This window comes from Dipodomys ordii, unplaced genomic scaffold, assembly GCF_000151885.1.
Source record: "Dipodomys ordii isolate 6190 unplaced genomic scaffold, Dord_2.0 Scaffold12, whole genome shotgun sequence".
Lineage (NCBI taxonomy): Eukaryota > Metazoa > Chordata > Mammalia > Rodentia > Heteromyidae > Dipodomys > Dipodomys ordii.
In genome coordinates this window covers 23900869-23921743 of record NW_012267228.1, presented here as the reverse complement: position 1 = coordinate 23921743, position 20875 = coordinate 23900869, and the positions used below count along the sequence as shown (strand labels likewise).

The window sequence follows — 20875 nt, the reverse complement described above, 5'->3', positions numbered from 1 at the left end:
TGTCCTTAACTATTCTGCCAAGGTCCCTCTATAACAAGGAACATGCACAGTATCTAATATTATACTTGCCTTCTGACTGTGTTCCTCTCTGTTTATTTGTTTTCCAACTATGCTGCCTTTTCTAACCAGTGCTTGCCTTTCCCTGTTCTATCCACATCTGCATCTGCAGACCTGGCTTCCTCTTCTGAATCCTGCCTCTGGGCCAGCCTGGATCCCAAAGCTGTTGGCTTCCTAGTTACGAGCTAGGCCAGAGGCTCTTGCTTGGTAAGGGCTGGTGGGGTGGGGTGTCTTTGCTGGTTCTTTGTGTTGTTTGTGACTAATAGCTGAGCCTGTGCTGTTGGTGACTTCAGGAATTCCTTTGCAGGTGCTTTTACAACTTGTGTGGGCAGACCCCAAATCTGCTCTCTAATTGCATTCAGACATATCTGAGATTTTGCAAGATGGCCAAGGATCTGGCAGTTTCTTCTAAACTCAAGTTCCACTGAGTGTTTATGTGAACTGAGTGGCTACCCTTTTGATGTTGAAACTATTGGCCAAGTTCAGCCTTTCCATGAGTGTGTGTGAGTGTGAGTGTGTGTGTGTGTGTGTGTGTGTGTGTGTGAAGACACATTCAAATGTTCTGAGGAAGTCCTGTCATCCTGTTATGACTTATTTCTGCTGAGACCAACTTTTTTCCCCTTGACAAAGAAAAAACAAGAAGAAACTCCTAACATATCTATAATAAGCAAAATTCTTTCATGTAAGAAAGAATTTGGAAAAGCTTTCCCATTTCTACTAGTGCTTCCCAATCTGTTCTCATTCACGAACTGCCTTTTGCATTTCTGGAATATTTATCCTGTCTAACCGTCATTTAGACTATGCAGTATTTAATTAGCATCCCTTTGCTCTTGATTTACTACTTCCTGCTTTAGTGATTTTATGTTAAAAGAAGCCTTAGCTCTGTGTTGCAATGGAAAACAAATGTCACTTGTCATAAAGTGCCACCTTAAACTTACATTCACTCAGGAACTACCTAAAGTTACCTCTAACTCCAAGGGTGAAGTGGTTGTTGCCACGAAGCCTGCAGAAAGCATTGTAGAGAAGAGGAGCCAGATAAAGAACTTCCTTCCTTTCCAGTAGCAGCAGAGCCTTGTCTTCTAGTGTATGTGATTGCTCCCAAGTGTCTAGGGAGCTGTCAAATATGCAGGATGACATTTGCACAGAAAAAGCTACCTCTTAAACAACTAGAAATTTTGCCCATTCCTTTTCCATTTCCAGCTGATGAGAAGGTTTCCTGTGCTGGACAAAATTGCTGGGGCACAAAGAAACAAAGATGTCTTTTCTTACCCTCTGAAGAGAGCTTTGTGTACCTCTCAAAAGCCACTTTAGTCCTTAACTTTTACACTTAAAACTGTGTGTGTATGTGTATGTGTATGTGTCTGAATGGGTGCTGGTACTGGGGACTTGAAACTCAAGGCCTGGGCACTGTCTTAGCTATTTGCTCAAGGCTAGCACTCTACCACTTGAGCTATAGCTCCCTTCCAGCTTATTAATGAGTCATTGGAGATAAGAGCTTCATGGACTTTCTTGCCTGGGCTGGCTTTGAACCTTGATCCTCAGCTCTCAGCCTCTTGAGTAGCTAGGATTACAGGTGTGATCATCAGTGCCTGACAAAAACTTTAGCTTTTTAAATGAGACACAGAAACGAAGTCAGGAGTGGCATTTACTGCTGATATCTGCTTTTTCAGCTTCCCAGATTCCAAGGGTCTTGACAGAGCCAGCACCACAAGCCTGATTTGCCTTGCTCCAGGGGTTGTGAATAGCTTGCTTTTGAGGCCCTTATTGTTTTGCTTGTTCACATGGATGGCAGCAATGTTTAGACCTTTAGCAATGGCTGAGTCCCAGGCTTGGAACCCACACAGCCATTTTCAAGCACTGCATTTTCCAAGTAGACTTAAGGCAGTTTGGTCTCACCAATTACTGGGCCCTTGAGTATGGCAGTCAGGTTTGAATAGCATCCAGCCATTGGCCTTCCTCCCCCACACAAATAAAAGGATACATGCCAGTACCAGGGGCAGTGTGGATTTGCTTTGCTCTCCTGGTCTCATTGCCAAAGTAATTTTTGCCTAGCTCTTCTGCGGTGTGGCTGGACAAAGTTATGTTGTATCGGTCTTTACTAGCTTCTGTGTTTCCCCAAGTTGGACCCCTGGACTCTCTGCATCCTCTCTGTAAAACAAACATTCTCCTGGTGGGTAGCTTTAAGTTACCTTTCCTTTCTTATCACTGGGTAAAGAATGAAAGGCTGAACTGATGTTAAAACTCTGCTTGCAGCTTGCAGTCCAAATGCCTGCCGGGCCAGTGGCAGAGGCCTGCAGCCCAAAGGCATTCGTATCCGGGAGACTGCGGACTTCAAGGTGGACACCAAAGCTGCTGGAAGTGGGGAGATCGGCGTCACTGTGAAGGGTCCTAGTAAGTGATCTTTTCTTTCCCCCTCTCATGTGATTTCTGTGAACTTTTCAGCCACAACATGGATTTCACCCCATGGTCAGTCATAATTCATTTATCCCAGAGAGCTATGAGTAAGAGTTGAGGTTGTCTGGGAACAGTGGTTGATTAGTAATGCCTGCCTTGGATGTGAGTGAGAACAATGGTGGCTTGATATCCTTTCATTATATGAAGGCCTCTGGGAGTAGAAGGGCAATGAATGATGTAGAGGAGTTGGGTAAAATGCTGCTGTTAGAAGTGGCCCCCAAACTGAAGCGGCCATTTTGTTACTTGAGGAGATGTAGGCCCAGAGCAGAAGATTCTTGCCCCAACGTCAGAGAGCCTGCAGCCTTCTGGGCTGGGATTCATTCTATGATCAGCTTGTAGGAGAGTCAAATTCCCAAAGATGAGGTTTTCTTTTTAGGTAAATGCCATTTATGGGGAGTGGAGATGACATCTAGCAATTCTTCCCTCCCTCCCTCCCTCCCTCCCTCCCTCCCTCCCTCCCTCCTTTCCTTAGGCTTCCTCCCCCCCTTTTTTTCCCCTGCTGAAGTCTGGTCACACAGCTCTGCTTGGAGCTTGGTTAATTGGAGGTAAGAGTCTTATGGACTTTACTGCCCAGGCCGACTTTGAACCTCTATCCCCAGATCTCAGTCTTATGAGTAGAGTTACAAGCAGGAGCCACTGGCTCCTGGCTTCAGTAGCCCATTCTTGTGGACATGGGGACAAGCATCTTTTCTATCCTCAGATTTTCCTCTAGAGCAAAGAAGCCATTCATTGTTGCTAGTTTGCAGAAGTAGCAGCTTTTGGTAGTTTTAGTTCCATGGTTGTTTGCACAGTGTCAGGGCAGCTCTCGCCTTTTGTATTGCCATCAGATATGGATGGGATGGTTCTGAGCTCTGGAAAACAATGATTTGGTCTCAGAACAAGCTTTGGGACACACCCAGAGGAAAACCACCAAGGTTCTAGACTGCCCAGACCTGGAGTCAAGTCTCTTTAGGGCTGCCCTTGCACCTGGCTTGTTGCAACAAGAGCCAAGGAGGCATATTTTCCTGACCTTGGAGACTTGCTTGACTCAACAGCTTTCCTGGCCAAACCTCAGGGCTTGACATAAAACAAGTTCCTGCCTGATGGCTGGGTCTGAAGCTTGTGATATAGCCACGAAAAACCGCCTTCTCATAGATAGCACACAGAGCTTTCTTGCTTTTGTTATCGAGCCTTACTTAGCAGACACTTGTGCCAAAATACTCACAAAGCTTTCTTCCTTCCCTCTTTCCCTCCTGAGTTTTAGGGGCTGAGGAGGATGGGCTACAATTGTTAGGAAATCGTGAGATGTGATTAGATTTATCTTTAGGCAGCTGCTCCAAGACTTCTCATAGCCAAGACTGTCTCTTAAAGCCATTTCTCACGCTTTGAAGCAGTGCTAGGTCTGCTTCTTAGCTTTGGAGTCTTCTCACCTTACTAGCTTTGGGCAGGTCCAATAGTCTGAGGTAGCCTCTGTTAGTTTTCCTCTGTGGATTTATGTTGTGGGCCTCATTGCCTTTCTGTTGTTGCGTTCCTGGTTTTTGTATACCTAGGATTTTGGTAGAAACATTGTCTGTTTCCTTCTCACAGAAGGCCTGGAGGAGCTGGTGAAGCAGAAAGGCTTTCTGGATGGGGTCTACGCATTTGAATATTACCCGAGTACCCCAGGCAAATACAGCATTGCTGTCACATGGGGAGGACACCACATTCCCAAGAGGTGAGTATATTGGGCTAGGAATGGGGCTTCTCTGGAGGCGTGGCCTCACTGGCTGCTGGAACTGCTTTGTTGAAAGCTTTGCTTTTTTTTTTTTGCTTTTTCAGAGCAGCACATAGCTATTTGGCCTGTTCTCAAAAGCAGCAGTAAGTTGCTGTGGTTTCAGCTGCCTTCCTTTAAATCAAATGCTGGTGGTTTGGGCCTGGTAGGAGGCAAGAGCAGCCAGAAGGAGCTAATAGAGAGCAAATGGACTGTATGTCTGTCCACCCTTCTATAAATGCAGGCTCTCCTTTTCAATGAAAGCCTCTGTTCAGAAAAGCACCAATCTGCTATGCTTTGCATTAAGCCCATCTACATAAAGCCCTGTCAGGGACCAAGGGGCACTGCTGGCAGCTTTCCCTGTGGCCTTAGAGATGAGTCCTCTCTACACTCATGTGTTTCTAGCCTCTGAGGCAACTTTACACTCTGAATGCATTTATAAATACGTTTGCCTTGAGAAATAGTTGGGCATTGTTAATTGTTCCCACCTATCCATTCTATGACAAGTACGTATCAAAACTATAGACAGTTCCAGATGCTCTATATGCAGTTTTTCCCCAGACACGCACACCCATGAGAAAGTTTACTTGATAAAATAGGCACAGTAACAACTTCACAACAATAATAACAGAACTGAGCAATGATCACACAGCATGCTGTAATAAAAGGTAGATGAATGCAGAACTTCTGAAGGTACCTTATTGTGCTGTTCTTGCCTTGGGAGATGAGATGTGCTCTGGTTGGCCTGTGTGGCGGGGTGAGGTGAGAATTGCGGTATAGGCATCATGATGAATTTCTGGGCTATCTTGAGCTTCTGTAGATATATATTTTGGATCAGGTGTGACTCAATGTCACTGAAACTTTAGGAAGCAAAACTGAGCACAAGGAGTTACTATATAAGGTTCTCAGTATCCAAGCACACATACTTTAAATCTCCCAGTATCAAAATTAAAAACACATTTGTTCACATAGGAGGTAAAACCTATTCAAACAAGTTTTGGGGTTAGAGCATAGATAGGCATAGAGAAGTATGGGCTTTCTTACCTCTAGGGTTCACTGTCCAGAGGGCTGTGTTGGATGGAAGGTCACTGACGAGGGCCTTGAGTGTCCGCCCAGTGCCCTGCTGCTCCTGAGACAGCCACACTGCATGATATTGTTGACATAACAATGGCTTCAGAAGGAAGGAGGAAATGAGGAGGAAAGGCTTGCCCAGAGCGGGCGATCCCCACTGCAAGGATCAGGCAGGTAGAATGAATGTATGTTAATCGTTTCCAACTGCAGTTACCCCCATCTTTGCTCTTCGTTGAGGCTTCTTCTGTTCCCTTCTTTCTAGCCCCTTTGAAGTTCAAGTTGGCCCTGAAGCAGGCATGCAGAAAGTTCGAGCTTGGGGACCTGGTCTCCATGGCGGGGTTGTTGGACGCTCAGCAGACTTTGTGGTGGAGTCTATTGGCTCTGAAGTGGGATCTCTAGGTAAGTGGGGGCAACTGACCAGCAGCTTCTTGAGGGCTGAGGGTGGTGATCTGGGTCTGGAGACTGGCTGGGTGTTAGGGCCTTACCCAGCCTCACTACTGTTAGCTTCTTGGCCTCCTGACCACCCAAGACCTTTTCTAGGTGCTGCTGTTGAATTGTAGTTCCCATTTTCCTCCTCCTATCTTGCCCACAGCCTCTGTCTCTAGCAGCCATTAATCTACCAGTGAGGTTACATGCCTTTTGTTATGCCTAAGCAGTACTTAGAACACTTAGGTGGGCACTTAGTAGGGACTAAGACATTTAATGTTAGTTTCAAAGAATGAATTTTGCAGAAATTTATCATTTGGGAAGTAGATTTTCTTGGAAGCATAACTGAATATATTTCAGATATACCTCTGATAGCTTCCTTCCTTCCTTCCTTCCTCCCCTCCTCCTTTCTTTCCTCCCTCATTCACTCCCTCTTGCCACCTTCTCTCTCTCAAAATCTATGCTAGGTAGCTCAGTCTAAAGACAGTGCAGCCTGGAACTCATGGTCTCATGATGTTCCTATCACATCATCCTCCCAAGTACTGGCATAACAGGCATGTGGCACCAAACTTTGCCTATACAGGGTCAGATAGCAGATGTTTTCAGAGACCATCTGGTCTCTGTCACAATTATGTAACTCTATTGTCAGGTGGAAACAGCCATTAAAGAATAGGTACACAACGGAGTGGCCATAGTCCCGTAAAACTTTATTTACACAATTAGGCAGGGAGCCAGATTTAGCCTTTAATTTTTTCTACTAGAAATATTAGTCATCTTGGTATATCTTCCAGGTCAAAGGTAGTATTTTATAGCCTTCCCAGGTTTTTGCACGTACATGCATGTACAAATGTTAATTTGCTACATATACCGTGGGGGAAGTATTCATATCTTTATGCATCCATTTTCTGAGGTTTTGTGGAATTCCATTGTGTGACAGTGTCTATTCTTTGGCTCTCCAAGGTTTTGATATATGAACCACATTGAGTGTGTATCCTCAGTTCTTTAGGTAAAAGGAGTTGAGTAGGGGAATGGGGATGACAGGGTTTGGATATTGGCTTAAGATTTTTGACACATATTGACAAACAGCTGAGAGATTTGCTCATCTATCTCTATCTCTTCTTGCTTCTTCTTAGCTAATATAAAATCCGAAAGTATCTAACCCTTCTACTTCTTGTGAAGACTTAGCACATTTCAATCTTGTGGCCAGCATTTGGCTCCTAGGAGGCTGAAGGCACAAATTGGTGGCAATGTGGAGTAGATGCTTCCCACCATTATAACCACAGAGGCCCTTCTACTGTCACCCAGGTTTTGCCATTGAAGGCCCTTCCCAGGCAAAGATCGAATACGATGACCAGAATGATGGATCATGTGATGTCAAGTACTGGCCCAAGGAGCCGGGAGAATATGCCGTTCACATCATGTGTGATGATGAAGACATTAAGGACAGCCCATTTATGGCCTTCATCCACCCTGCCTCAGGAGACTACAACCCAGATCTGGTGAGCAACTTGTCCTGTTTCTGTCACCTCTCTCCCCCCCCCGCCCCCCCCCCTCCCCCGTCTTCATCTCCATGCCTGAAGACACAACCAATCATGTTGGGAATGACAGAAAGGAACTGTCTGGGTTTTTGAAAGGAATTGGGCCTGAATTTGAGTCTTGTTAGTATTCTTAGTACTTTTATAATGTTGGCTAAGTCATGCTCCTCTCTGCCATTTGGTCTTTTCCTCTATAAAATGGTGTGTGTGTGTGTGTGTGTGTGTGTGTGTGTGCGTGCGTGCATGTGTGTGTGTGTGTGTGATAATATCTACTTCTTACAGCTTCCGGGACAATCCAAGGTCAGGTTCTTTAGTACAGTGCACAGTCTGTGTAGGGGCTCCAGAATCATTGTTTCCTTACAGATTTCAGTCTTGCTACTTTCTGGAGTATTTCAAAATATTCCATAGATAAAAATGATTTCCTCCAGTCTTGCTTCTCTTAAGTTGGAGCAGTGTTTCCAAGGGCTTCTTTCCAAGTCCTTATTAGCAAGCTGACAGACAGCAGGTGAATCCTGCACCCATGTTTACTTCTGTTGGCCCACTTGGGCAGCTGGCTGGCATCAGTTCACACTGGTAGTGACGCTTCTTTGGCCTCTGCTGCTCATTTGCTTCTTGGGGACTGCAAACATTTGGAATGATGTCTGTGGTAAAGGTTATGTGTATTGAAACTGGGCATGGCTGGAGCTCCCTGACCCAGTTACTAGAAGTTCTTTCTATTAATTCAGAGTAAGGCAGGGAGCTTGGGTTGGTTTGGGCCAGGTTTTATAGCTTTTCTTCTTCATGTGAAATTAGCAATACTATTATTTTAAAGTTACAGCCTGCTTTTGCATTTCACTTCCCATAACCATCTTATTACATGTACACCATAAAATTAAATAGGAGGCATTTTGTCATGCCTGTCGCTGCCGGTGCCCGCCTCCCTGCCTCATTGCTTGGTGATCAGGCTTAGTGGGCTGGTCTCAGAAAGACAGTCATTATTAGAAAGACAGTCCTTTTTGGCCTTTTGTTCCAGGTTCAAGCATATGGACCAGGTTTGGAGAAGACTGGGTGCATCGTCAATAACCTAGCTGAGTTCACTGTGGACCCTAAAGATGCTGGAAAAGCCCCCTTAAAGATATTTGCTCAGGTAAGTTTCTGGGGACCACCCAAGCACATAACTGGCAGACTGTACCTGTAATAGCAGCACAATGCTCAGTGCATCTTTTTTTTTATTTTCCTTTTTTTCTTGAACTCAGGGCCTAGGCACTGTCCCTGAGCTTGTTTTGCTCAAGGCTAGTACTTTACCACTTGAGCCACAGTGTTACTTCTGGCCTTTTCTGTTTATGCGTTCATGCATGCTGGGTGAGCACTCTACCACTAAGCCACATTCCCAGTCCTCAGTGCATCTTGACTTTGTTTTTGTTTGTTCATGCATTGGGAATAATAATATGTCAGGGGTTTTATGAGGATTAAAAAGGTGTTTTTCATGATCTTTGTAATTTGTATACTGTGGAAAGAAGGCTGGTTCTTTCACATTACCCTGTAAGCTCTTTCTTTGGGTTTTGTATCTACTTTGGCTCTGATGGGAAGTTTGTAAACAAATTTCAGGATCCATTTATCTGTTTTAATTGAAACTAGCAAAAGGACTTAGATGCAGGAATTGAAATTAAGAAGCCAGTATAGTAGTGACTCATGCCTGTAGTCCTAGATACTCAGGAGGCTGAGATATGAACATCACCTTTTAAAACCAACCCTAGCAGGAAGGTCCATGAGATTCTTATCTGCAATTAACCACCAAAATGCCAATAGTGGAGCTGTGGCTCAGGTGACAGAACACTAGCATTGAGCAAAAAACTCAGGGATAGTGCTCAGACCAGGTCAAGTTGAAACCCCAGAACCAGCACATTGAGTAGATACTGCTTTTTTTGTAGGGTGAGTGGGAGGGAAGTACTCTTAATAGTTTAAAAACAAATAAATGTAGCAAGGGATAGCTGTATCCATAGTCCCAGTACTTGGGAGGTTGAGTTATGAGGATCAGTCAAGCCAGGAGCTTAAGGCTAATCTTGGCAATATAATGAACATATATTTTGTTATTTGCTATTGTATTGTGAGCATCTGACATATATGTCATGGTTGCTCCTTGAAGTTTTACCTTGGCTGTGCTGGAAGGCTATGCTGGCTCTGTTATAGGAGATAAGCCTGAGACCATCTCTGTTCCTAGCTCTGGCTCTTTTGCAGGATGGAGAAGGCCAACCTATCGATATCCAGATGAAAAGCCGGATGGATGGCACATATGTCTGCTCATACATGCCAGTGAAGGCCATCAAGCACACCATTGCTGTGGTCTGGGGAGGTGTGAACATCCCACACAGCCCCTACAGGGTAAGTTGTGAGGCAAATCCTGGTTATAGAAAAAAGCCCACTTGTGCTCCAGGCTTGAGCTCTGTGGCTTATATGTAGAACAGACCCATCTTCCTCGGGGCACTGAAAGATGGGATGGCCTGATTCCTTCTCCAAAGGAATCAATGTGTTGTTTGGTGGGATGGATGCTCAAACTTTCTTCGTGGTTTTTCTAGGTCAACATTGGGCAGGGTAGCCATCCCCAGAAGGTCAAAGTGTTCGGGCCAGGTGTGGAGAGAAGTGGTCTGAAGGCAAATGAGCCCACTCACTTCACAGTGGACTGCACAGAGGCTGGGGAAGGTAAGAGCAGACTGCACCCACTACAGTGGTGATTGCTCCTTAGGGAAGAAAGTTCTTTCCATAAGGCTTGGAGGGCAATGAACATTAACCTGGAAAGTAGTCCGTCTGCATAGGCAGTTACTCACCGAATGCAATCATGTTTTGGTTTTTGGTAGTATCTGCAAATATCTTCACCCCTTTTCCAAAATCAGCTTCCCTTTCTTAGGTTTCTTACTGGAAACTTCTCTGTTGCTCTTTGGGGGTGTTAGCCCAAGCTGGAAGTGATTGCCTAGGACATGCTGTTTCTTGCTAACTAGTACTAATAAGCCAGTCTGTTCCAGGTGATGTCAGTGTTGGCATTAAGTGTGATGCCCGGGTGTTAAGTGACGATGAGGAAGATGTGGATTTTGATATTATTCACAATGCCAACGACACGTTTACAGTCAAATATGTGCCTCCTGCTGCTGGGCGATACACCATCAAAGTTCTCTTTGCCTCACAGGTGTGCATTGGGCCTGGGGTGGACTGAGGGGAATGGGCTAGACCACCTGGGTGTTTATTTCCTGAGAACTCCCTTTTTCCCCTGCTTTTTTTGTGCCAGTCCTCAATTCTAGTCTTACTCTACCACTTGAGCCACAGCTCCATTTCTGGCTTTTTTAATGGTGAATTGGAGGTAAAAGTCTCACAGACTTTCCTGCCTGGGCTGGCTTTGAACTGTGATCCTCAGATCTCAGCCTCTTGAGGAGCTAAGATTATACGGGTCGGCACCTGACCTAGCTTAATCCTTTTTATCTCTGATTCCTTAACTAAAAAGGAAATAAAAATGCCCAGAAGTAAACAGTACATTCAGTGGTTAAAAGCAGGACTCTGGAAAGAGCCTGACTTGTAAACATTTATCAAGCTTCTGATTGAACCATTGTCCTATTGGAAGCAATTACTCTGGCCTCTGCCCTTAGATTTTTTTTTTTAGGGAGAGGCTTTTTGAAGTATCAGGTATGTGCTAGTGATGATAAAGTGCCACAAATCCAGATGATTAGAATTAACTTGACGTAAAATAGGAAATGAAAGAGAACATTCCATGCCTAATGCTAATGGCCTTCAATTTGACGTCATCTATTTAATCTCTCATGCCTTTATTCTGACTGTCTGCAGCATTCTTCTCCAAGAATTATGGTCATTCTGATTCTGATTACTTCCTTGTAGTCCCAATACCGAAGCTCTCAGCTGTCTCTGTATGGACATTTCCTTCCCCTGACTCCCCATACATTGTTTCAGATTCTGGCTTTATCCTGGGTAGTACTTTTCTCATATTCAGTACCCAACATTTTGACTCTCACGATCTTTAGATTATGAGTGAGTGGCCCACAGAGTCTGTTCCTGATACTAAGCATGTGCAGAATCACCTTCTTTCACCTGACAAAGTAGATATTGTACAAAGGTTCACCCCTGGTGTTTGGACAGAAAGCTAAAGCTCTAGCAGTTGCTCAGGGGCTTTTCCTTCTGAGACAGTGTCTTTGCTACAGGAAATCCCCGCCAGTCCTTTCAGAGTCAAAGTGGATCCTTCTCACGATGCCAACAAAGTGAAGGCTGAAGGCCCAGGGCTCAGCAAAGCAGGTAAGAGGATGGGGTGAAGCTGTCTGTGGTCAAGGGTGTTGGTCTAGATCCAGAGGGACTGATCTCCACTCAGAACTCTGATGTAGCAGCATTGTGCCTGCCTGAGAGGGGAACTGCCCATGTCCCTGGCTGTCTTTGTTATGGGTGATGAGTAGGTTATGGGTGATGTTGGACCTGTCAGACTGGTTCTAAAAGTGAAAGCTGCCCAGCTAACCCCGCCTCCCCACTTCACTATGTGTTCTTCCAGGTGTGGAAAATGGGAAACCCACTCACTTCACTGTCTACACCAAGGGCGCTGGGAAAGCCCCACTCAACGTGCAGTTCAGTAGCCCCATTCCTGGTGAAGCAGTGAAGGACTTGGACATCATTGATAATTACGACTATTCCCACACCGTTAAATACACACCCACCCAGCAGGTAGGATCCATCTCATCCCCCTGCTTTGCTGGACAGGCCCCTGTGTAGAAGTACACAGCGCCAGGACCCCAGGAGTGTGAGCGGCGCGTGTAGGGTGGGCCACTGTAGGGATGACTCTTTAGACCTCTCATTCTAAGTCTCTCTGGGACCACCCAAAGCATGGTGGATGCTATGGGAATAGCCTTTGGGAATTCCAAAGGACAAACATCTCTCAGGTTTTATCAGAGAAGTCTTAGATGCTTGATAAATTAGGGCCTAACAGTTCTACCTTTCTCTCACACACATAGGTTTGTGTTCTTTCTCTCTCTCTCTCTCTCTCTCTCTCTCTCTCACACACACACACACACACACACACACACACACACCTTTGCCTGAGGCCTCTGTCTGTCATTAATTACTCACAGAGCCCTGCCACATTTGCTCCCCCTACTCCTTGCAGCCTTTTAGCCTACTTCTACACCTTTACAAGGTGTTTTACTGAGGTCTTTTCTCAAAGAGCCTGTTCAGCTTTTAGTCCCTAAGGGCTGCAGTGCTATTTAGGGTCACAAATTGTTCCCTTTTATAAAACCGTAGGAATTCTTAGGGGACTTTCTATCTAAGCTGATTTATTTTGTTATGATATGCCGCAAGGGCCTTAAAAAAAAAACTATCCATCTAAACAAGTTCATGTCTGTGTGTTTAACTTTTTGAAATTTATTATTTTTGTATTGGAGCAAACTCCAGAGAACATTTTCCAGCTTGGGCCTGCTGAAGTGCACACTTCAGCGACATTAAATACATTTTCCTGTCGTGCAAACATGACCCCCCATCTACCTCTCCACAGCTCTTTATACCCTGCACAACTGAAATTCTGTATCCATTATGTTCCTTTAAGAGTTTGTTTTGCTTCATGTTCACACCTCCGGAGTCTGGACAGCAGACATCCTGGCAGGAAAGTCTGGATTTTAATACCCTTGCCTAGTGTGGTAAACTGTTGTTCTAAGTCTCTGAGATTCCTTCGTTTTGGAAGAAGGAGTCCCCTGTGTGGGAAATGGCATTTGCAGGACCGGAAGTGCCTGCTGGCTGCAGAAACACTGTTCAAGCATCACCCCACCCAGGCCCACTCGGCATGGAGCCAGCAGGAGTGAGAAGGAACAAGGGGTACAGTGAGCATGTGTGGCTACGCCTGCTGCTTGAGAAGGGGGCACTATACACTCTTTGAGAACTTCCCTGGCAGTGATCAAGTTGTGTTTTTAAATTTTATTGTGCCAGCAGTGGGGCTTAAACTCAAGGTCTTGTGTACTTACTTGGTTTCTTTGCTCAAGGCTGGCACTCTACCACTTGAGCCACAACTCCATTTCCAAAAAAGATTTTCTTTTCTTTTTTTTAGGTAGTGCTGGAGTTTGAGCTCAGAGCCTTGCATTTGTTAGACAAGCTTTTTACTGCTTGAACCACATTTCCAACCTTCTTGTTCTTAAAAATTCTAATGAAGGGACTGTGCACTGTTGACTCACACCTGTAATCCTAGTTATTCGGGAGGCTAAGGTCTGAGGATCAAGGTTTGAAGCCAGCCCCAGCAAACAAATCCAAGAGATTCTTATCCCCAATTAACCAGCAAATTACCTGAAGTAGAGGTGTGACTCAAGTGATATAATACCAGCATTAGGCAAAAAAAAATCTAGGCAAGAGTGTTGTCAGGCCCTAAGTTCAAACCGAGTACTGTACCACACACATAAATCCTAATGAACATGGTAGTATGTGCCTGCAATCTCAGCTATGTGGGAAGCAGAGGTAAAGAGTATCTTGGTCACAGCCCTGGTTGTTGGCAAAGCATAGGTAATTATTTCCCCACTGACGCTTCTGAGGGCTGTTTGGGAGGTTTGCACCAGGAGTGATGGCGAGATTCCTTACTTGAATCACCTCAAGGTCAAGTTTGTCTAGCTCTGTGATAGCAGCAGGTTTGAGAGCCCTTGGCAAACTCAGTAATCTCTTTGGACTATTTATTCACCGACACTGAAGTGATATGTCCTAGGAACCTGGTGGAATCTTGGTGTTAATTGCTGCCTTTCATGTAAATGTTTTGTACAGTGTCTCTGGGGTCTTTTTTTGTTGTTTGTTGTTTAGAGCAAGGCTTACGGTTTCACTATTTGGGCTGCTTGTAATTGTTCAATTTGTGTGTGTGTGTGTGTGTGTGTACGCGCGCACGCGTGCGCGCACATTCAATGCTAGCAGTCTTATCACTTGAGCCATAGTTCCACTTCTGGCTTTTTAGTAGCTAATTGGAGATAAGAATCTTACAGACTTTTCTTACTCAGACTGATGTCAAACTGTGATACTTAGATCTTAGCCTCCCAAGTAGCTACTATTACAGGGGTGAGCCACCAGCACTGGGCTAATTCTGCATATTTCTCTTTGGCAAAGAAAACAGATGGTGTCTCTTCCTGGAGGGTGAGCTCCCCAAGGGTGTGATATCATGTACTGCCTGTATCTTCCCATCCTCAGCCCCAAGCGCCAGACCTGGAGCCACAGGTGTTACCTGTGGATTAGCAGCTGAATGAGTGAATGGCTTCTCTCTTTGATCCACAAGCAAGAATGGCATGTTCTCATTCTCCTCTGAACTTTCATTCTGAGGAGTGGCTGAAACCTCATGGTGTGCTCTGGATAAGGGGCCTGGCCAATCAGAAAGTTGTCCTTACCCAGGGGAGGGGGCACACTTTGAGCCAGTGACCTCAAAGCGAGACATGGTGATTATTGGAACTGTAAGAAGGCAGCTGCTTGGTGTGTCTGTGTGGGGGTGGGGGTGGGGGTGGGGTGGGGCAGGTTAGGTACATGCTGGCCGGGCCAATGAGAAACTATATAGCCTGTCTGCTGAGGAAGTCAGGACTCAGATTCTTAACTCTGGCTGTTCAATGCTTGGGGGGCTACTGTAGGATCCCTGAGTGACAGATTGCAAGCCTTCCCTGAGTGGTCAGTGTTATATACCATGATGCACTTGTTAGTCCAGATAGAGTGATCAGAGCTCTTTCTGCCTTAGAGGAGTGGATGTGGTAGGGTTGGGGCTTAACAACCCTCTCAGAGCTGGCATTTTACAAAATGTAAAGCTATGTTTAATTAATTATTTAGTGGCAGTTCTGGGTCTTGGACTCAGGGCCCAGGGCTCTGTCCCTGAGCTTCTTTCGCTCAAAGCTAGTGCTCTGCCACTTGAGCCACAGTTCCCACGACTTCCAGCCTTTTCTGGGTAGTTTATTGCAGATAAAAGTCTCACAGAGTTTCCTGCCTGGGCTGGCTTTGAACTGAGATCCTCAGATCGCTCAGCCTTTTGAGTAGCTAGGATTATAGATGTGAGCCACCAGCACCCGGCCACATTAGTTTTTTAAATGGTAACTTTTTGTTCCAGGACTTTGCCTTCTTTGCCTTTGGTATAGCCTCAAGTGGCTTAAGTTTCTTACTCAAAGTTCCCATCTGCCCAGCAGTTTGAGAAACTGGTGTCTGTAGCCCCATGATCTCCTCTTTAGGATTAACTGGGAAATCAGCCCCTCCATCTGCTCTGTGGCACCTTCAGGAACCCCCTGGAGCTTGTGGAGCCTCTCAGGGTAGCAATAAGATTGCGGCTGCACTCCAGGGGGAGGTGGGGGGAGGGACTCTGGAGCAGAGGAGCCCATCTTCTGAGCTTCAAGGTCATGCTCATGTATTTTGGGTGTAAGACCAGGCTTCAATAGTGCATGGGACAGTTATCATGGTCATGTAACCTGCCCGATCTTGGTGAAATGCACAGGTACTCACAGCCCTCATGACCTAGATGGGGTTGGGGGGGCAGGGGAGCTCAATCCATTCCTTATCTGAGCCTCCCAGGAAACTGGAAATACTGTAGGTATTAGAGGCTAAATCTTCTAAGATTCTTTTCCTCCTCCTGGTGTGGTTTTCTAACATAGTTCATTTTCCTTCTGAGTTTTTTTTGTTTTGCTTTTGTGTCTGGTAATTAGAGTATACTTTTCTTGTATGGAATGGGCGGGCTTAACTGGAAGAGGACTTTCCCTTTTCTCCTTAGCACTCCAGAGAAATGGCCAGAAGTCTTATGGGGGTGGGAAGTGGTATTTCCAGGACCCCTGGTTGGATTTGAGCCTCCCTTGATGGAGGCTGTGGGCAAATGCAGCTGGGGAAGAACCAGAGTGTCAGAAAGGTAATGTGGCTGAAGTAATAAGTCAGTCCTCCCTTAGGCATTCCAAGGGGACAGTTCTTGTCCCTTGGCCTGCACCCAGCCCTGTTGAATTTGACCCATGCACATTTTAGCATGAAATGTTATACCCTTGAGGCAGGGGGCCAGTTGGTTTCATGTGTGGTGTTAAAGAAAAACCTGGAAAAATCAGTCATTCATTGATGCAACTAGCCCTCCCTTCCCCACTTTCCTTGGCTCTGTTCCCCTTTATTACAAAAAGAATGTGAGAAAATATACATAAGCCAAAAGCTACACCCTCTTAACACTAGATTAGTGACAGCTTTCAGCAGAGCCTGCACACCAGCTGAGCCTGTGGAATTCTCAGAGAATCTTGTCTTCAACTTTCTTCTCCTTTGTGTGCTGCAGCTGCCAGTGTGTGTGTAGGGGGGTGTTGGGAGTGCCCTGGAGGCTTCAGTTCAATGCCTGGATACTGTCCTTGAGTTTTTGTGCTCAAGGCTAATCTATCACTTGAGCCACAGCTCCACTCCCAGCTTTTTTGGTAGTTAATTGGGCCTAAGAGTCTAGTCTCATGGACTTTTCTGCCCAGGTAGCTTTGAACCGTGATCCTCATATCTCAGCTTCCAAGTGGCTACGATTACAGGTAGATCCATCAGCACCTGGCCCTTGCATGCTTTTTATATTATGCCTGGATGATTGAGGCAAAAGGGGCCTTGCCCACTAAGAAGGCAATGGGCTGCCAATGGGTTTTCATGGATACTTACTTGGCCTGGAGGGGACTCTGCTGATGGTAGTGAGAAGCCAGCAGTGAGCTGGTCTGGAAGCAGGGTAAGGAGAAGGACAGTTACACAGTATGACTGCCAGCAGCAATCCTGCAACACAGTGTGCCTTCACACTTACAGGCTTTGCTGTCCTTTATGAGAACAGCAGTTAGACTGTGTTCTGGTCTAGAACAGCTCCAGGTGAACCACTGCAAATCCCTTTTGCAACCAAGGGGGCTGAAACAGATTGCCAGGACATGGAAAACCTGCTTCTGTTTGTTTGAAGGCCCCAGACCCAGCAGCTGTATCCACAACTGGGGTAGCTGTGAGTTAGGTAGTGAGGTGGCATGGCAAAGCAACAAAGCACAGGTTTGAGGACCAGAGGCGTGAGGCCCAGCACACACACCAAGGTGTGAGAGAGCAAGGTTATTTACTCACTGAGGCATGCGCTCCTCTTTTAGAACAATGAGGATGATGGTAGGGACTACTCCTTAATACACTTTTGAGATTGGATAGAGGAAATGCATAAAGGTACAATGTTTGGCGGGTTGTAAATGATTATTAAGTTGTCTTTTGTTCGTAGTTATCTTGAGTGTTTGTGAGTGTGTGTGTGGGTGTGTGGGTGTGTACTGGGGTTTAAACTTGGGGCCTAAGCTCTGTCCCTTAGCTTTTTTACACAAGGCTGGTACTCTTCTATATCTCTACTTTTGGCTTTTTGGTGGTTAATTGGAGATAAAGAGTCTACTGGGCTTTCCTGCTTGGTCTGGCTTTGAACCTCAATCCTCGGATCTCAACCTCCTAAGTAGCTAGGATTACAAGTGTGAGCCACCAGTGCCCAACTTCTTATTTGATTTTATTTCTCGGTTGTTTCTCTGTGCAGTCAACAGCTGAAAGAAGTATGGCTGGTATGCTTTCTAAAACCACTGGGTCTCTTTGGCATGAAGGTTCTAGAGGGTATGTGCGAATAGCAGGTCAGTGTGTTGCCAGCCTGTAATGACTGGTTTTAATCTCTCTCTCTCTTTTTTTTTTCAGGGCAATATGCACGTTCTGGTGACTTATGGTGGGGACCCCATTCCTAAAAGTCCTTTCACCGTGGGTGTTGCTGCCCCACTGGACGTGAGCAAGATAAAAATCAACGGTCTGGAAAACAGTAAGTGACTAGTAGAGGAGAGATGGATTGTTGAAGACCAACAAATAGGGAGGGCTGACATTAGATTTCCTTCAAAAGACAGAAGACACAGAGAAGAGCCATCTTCAGAGGCTCTGTAGACAGACTTGGGTTTAATTCAGACCATATCATCATGAAGTAGCTCTGTGACCTGCTGCATGGGATAGGTTGGCTGAGAACACTTGCCTTCCTGAAAATGTGAAAAGTAAATGAGCCAATAATTCAGAAGGTGGCACATAGTCAGCCCTCTGTGCCCGGTGACGTCATCACTGGAGGCCGCTGTTCAGAGAAACTGGAGCACGTGGTTTTTGAATGAGTTTCTCACTGCGCCAATTACCCTTGGCAGCTGAGTCAAAGTGAGGTGTGTATGTTTTCTAAACCTGGTGCTGATGGCTCATGCCTATAGCCCTAGCTACTCAGGAGGCTGAGATGCTGACATCTGAGAGTTGTGGTTCAAAGCCAGCCCAGGCAGAAAAGTCCATGAGACTCTTACCTAAAGTGTTAGAGCACCAATTTTGAGCAAAAAAAAAGAAAAAGCTAAGGGAGAATGTGAGACCCTCTGTTCAAGCCTCCCTTCCCCTCCAAAAAGAAAAAAAAATATTGTTTAATATTTTTTTATTGTAGTGTTAAGGATAAAACCCAGGGCTTTACATCAGTGAGTAGTATGCACTTACACTCTGCTTCAGATGTTCCTTCCACTCAAGCTCTTTAAATTGTCTTTCACACTGTCCTGTTTTTCATCTAGAAAAGCTCCATTTGAACTGTTGTCACTGACTCCCCTCCCGGGATTGACTACAGTTATCAGTTCCCTTCTCATTCCCCATCTTTCCTACTCATGGAGACATGCAGGTGCAAACATTTGGGTGTTTACTAGCATTGTCCTGCTCTGTCTGCATGTCTTTAGATTGCATTCCACAGTCAGCATTGCATCCTGGAAACCATTCACACCTAGACCCCTCCCTTCACTGGTATTAGCTGCTTGGTGGTCCCAGATTGGATGCCTCAGTAGCACTTAGTGGGTAATGCTCAGGGTAGACCCCCTGTGTCCCTCTGTAGGGCTGCCCGGCATCTCAGCAGTACCCTCAATGAGCATCTTCATTGCCCTATGACCCAAATGCACAACTCATGACTGAGGCTAAGTCCCAATTCTGGGGCTATTGTTTAGTTTATCAAGATAGGATCTCATTATATAGCCAAAGCTGGCTTTGAACTCATGATCTTTTTACTGTTAGTATTACAGGCATATACCAGCACACCCAGCCGCAGCTCCCAGTTTCAGAGGTCCCGAAGTGTTGGCTTTTGTTGGCTATTCTAAGCATATGAATGCTCACTGTCCAATACTTTGACTTCTCCTCTTGCCACTTCTCTGTTTTTGTCAAACTAACACTTGAGTTTCCCATGGCTTGGTTTTGCAAAGACCTTTTAAAAACAGGGCTGGGGAGGTTGCTCAGTGGTAGAGTGCTTGTCTTGCAGGCATGAGGCCCTAGGTTTGATTCCTCAGCACCACATAAACAGGAAAGGCTGGAAGTGGCGCTATGGCTCAAGTGGGAGAGTGCTAGCCTTGAGCTGAAGCGTTGAAGGACAGTGCCCAAGCCCAGAGTTCAGGCCCCATGACCAATAAACAAACAAACAAACAAAGCCAGAGTCAGTTCTCAGGATTTGCTTCAACACTCTTACCTTTACCAGCGCTGTTACTTTTGCCTTCTTGGGGGAAGGAGAACTAGAGGATCAAATTCCCTGCCAAGAATTAGTAAATAATACATTGACTTACGGAAGTGTTTAGATAGAAGACTGTCATCAAAAGAAAGTCAAGAAGAGATCAGTGCTAGATTGTAAATTACTGGCTATACTCTATCAAAATAGTGTGTGCGGTGAAATTTGAGTTTAGGCTTTATAGCCTGTTGGATATGCCAACCCTAGACAAGTTACTTAATCTCTCTGGGCCTCAGTTTCCCTATTGGTTAGGGCCATTTGTTAGTGTTAAGTACCTAACAGGTTAAGGTGAAAATCCAGGAGACATGTGCTGTTATTGGTGTGTAGCATTCAAAGTACATTTAGTAAATGACAATAGTTGTTTTCATGGTTGTTGTGGAGGCTGAAATGTGATGACAAAGCCCTATGCCCAAATCACCACCCTTTCTCTGTTCATGATTGTTCTTGCTGCCTGAAAGGGGCCCCTCATCACTTTGGCTTGTTTCCCTTCCCCAGGGGTCGAGGTGGGAAAGGATCAGGAGTTTTCTGTGGACACCAAAGGGGCAGGAGGCCAGGGGAAGCTGGATGTAACAATTCTGAGCCCATCTCGGAAGGTCGTGCCATGCCTAGTGGCTCCTGTCGCAGGCCGGGAGAGCAGCACTGCCAAGTTCATCCCCCGGGAGGAGGGGCTGTATGCTGTCGATGTGACCTACGATGGACACCCCATCCCCGGGAGCCCTTACACTGTGGAGGCCTCATTGCCACCCGATCCCACCAAGGTCAGCTTTTGTTTTTGTTCCAGAACTTCTCAAATGCAACACAGTCCTCTGGTTCTACCTGGCAAAGGCTTTTGGAAGGGCTTTTGTTGTTGTTGTTTTTGCCAGTTCTGGGGCTTGAACTCAGGGCATGGGCACTGTCCCTGAGCTTCTTTAGTTCAAAACTAGCACTCTACCACTTGAGCCACAGTGTAGCTTCTGGCTTTTTCTGTGTATGTGGTCCTGAGGAATTGAACCCAGGGCTTCATGCATGCTAAGCAAGCACTGTACCATTAAGCCACATTCCCAGCCCTGGAAAGTCATTTTTATGTGATAAAAATCAGTTCTTAATGGCTGATGGTGGTTCTGGTACATCTCAGTGTGA

The 20875-nt window shown here is 45.6% G+C and overlaps 1 protein-coding gene across 2 annotated transcripts in view; it reads left to right on the top strand.

Moving 5' to 3' along the window:
• Flnb (filamin B, beta) overlaps nt 1–20875 on the top strand; it is a 152507-nt gene that overhangs the window by 81007 nt on the left and 50625 nt on the right. For both annotated transcript variants that reach the window (XM_013010498.1, XM_013010497.1), the window contains exons 9-20: nt 2311–2448; nt 4078–4204; nt 5574–5710; nt 7043–7236; nt 8285–8398; nt 9490–9633; nt 9828–9951; nt 10272–10432; nt 11454–11544; nt 11792–11961; nt 17908–18025; nt 20252–20514. In XM_013010498.1, the coding sequence (XP_012865952.1) occupies nt 2311–2448; nt 4078–4204; nt 5574–5710; nt 7043–7236; nt 8285–8398; nt 9490–9633; nt 9828–9951; nt 10272–10432; nt 11454–11544; nt 11792–11961; nt 17908–18025; nt 20252–20514 (1781 nt within the window). The remainder of the gene's footprint in view (nt 1–2310; nt 2449–4077; nt 4205–5573; nt 5711–7042; nt 7237–8284; nt 8399–9489; nt 9634–9827; nt 9952–10271; nt 10433–11453; nt 11545–11791; nt 11962–17907; nt 18026–20251; nt 20515–20875) is intronic.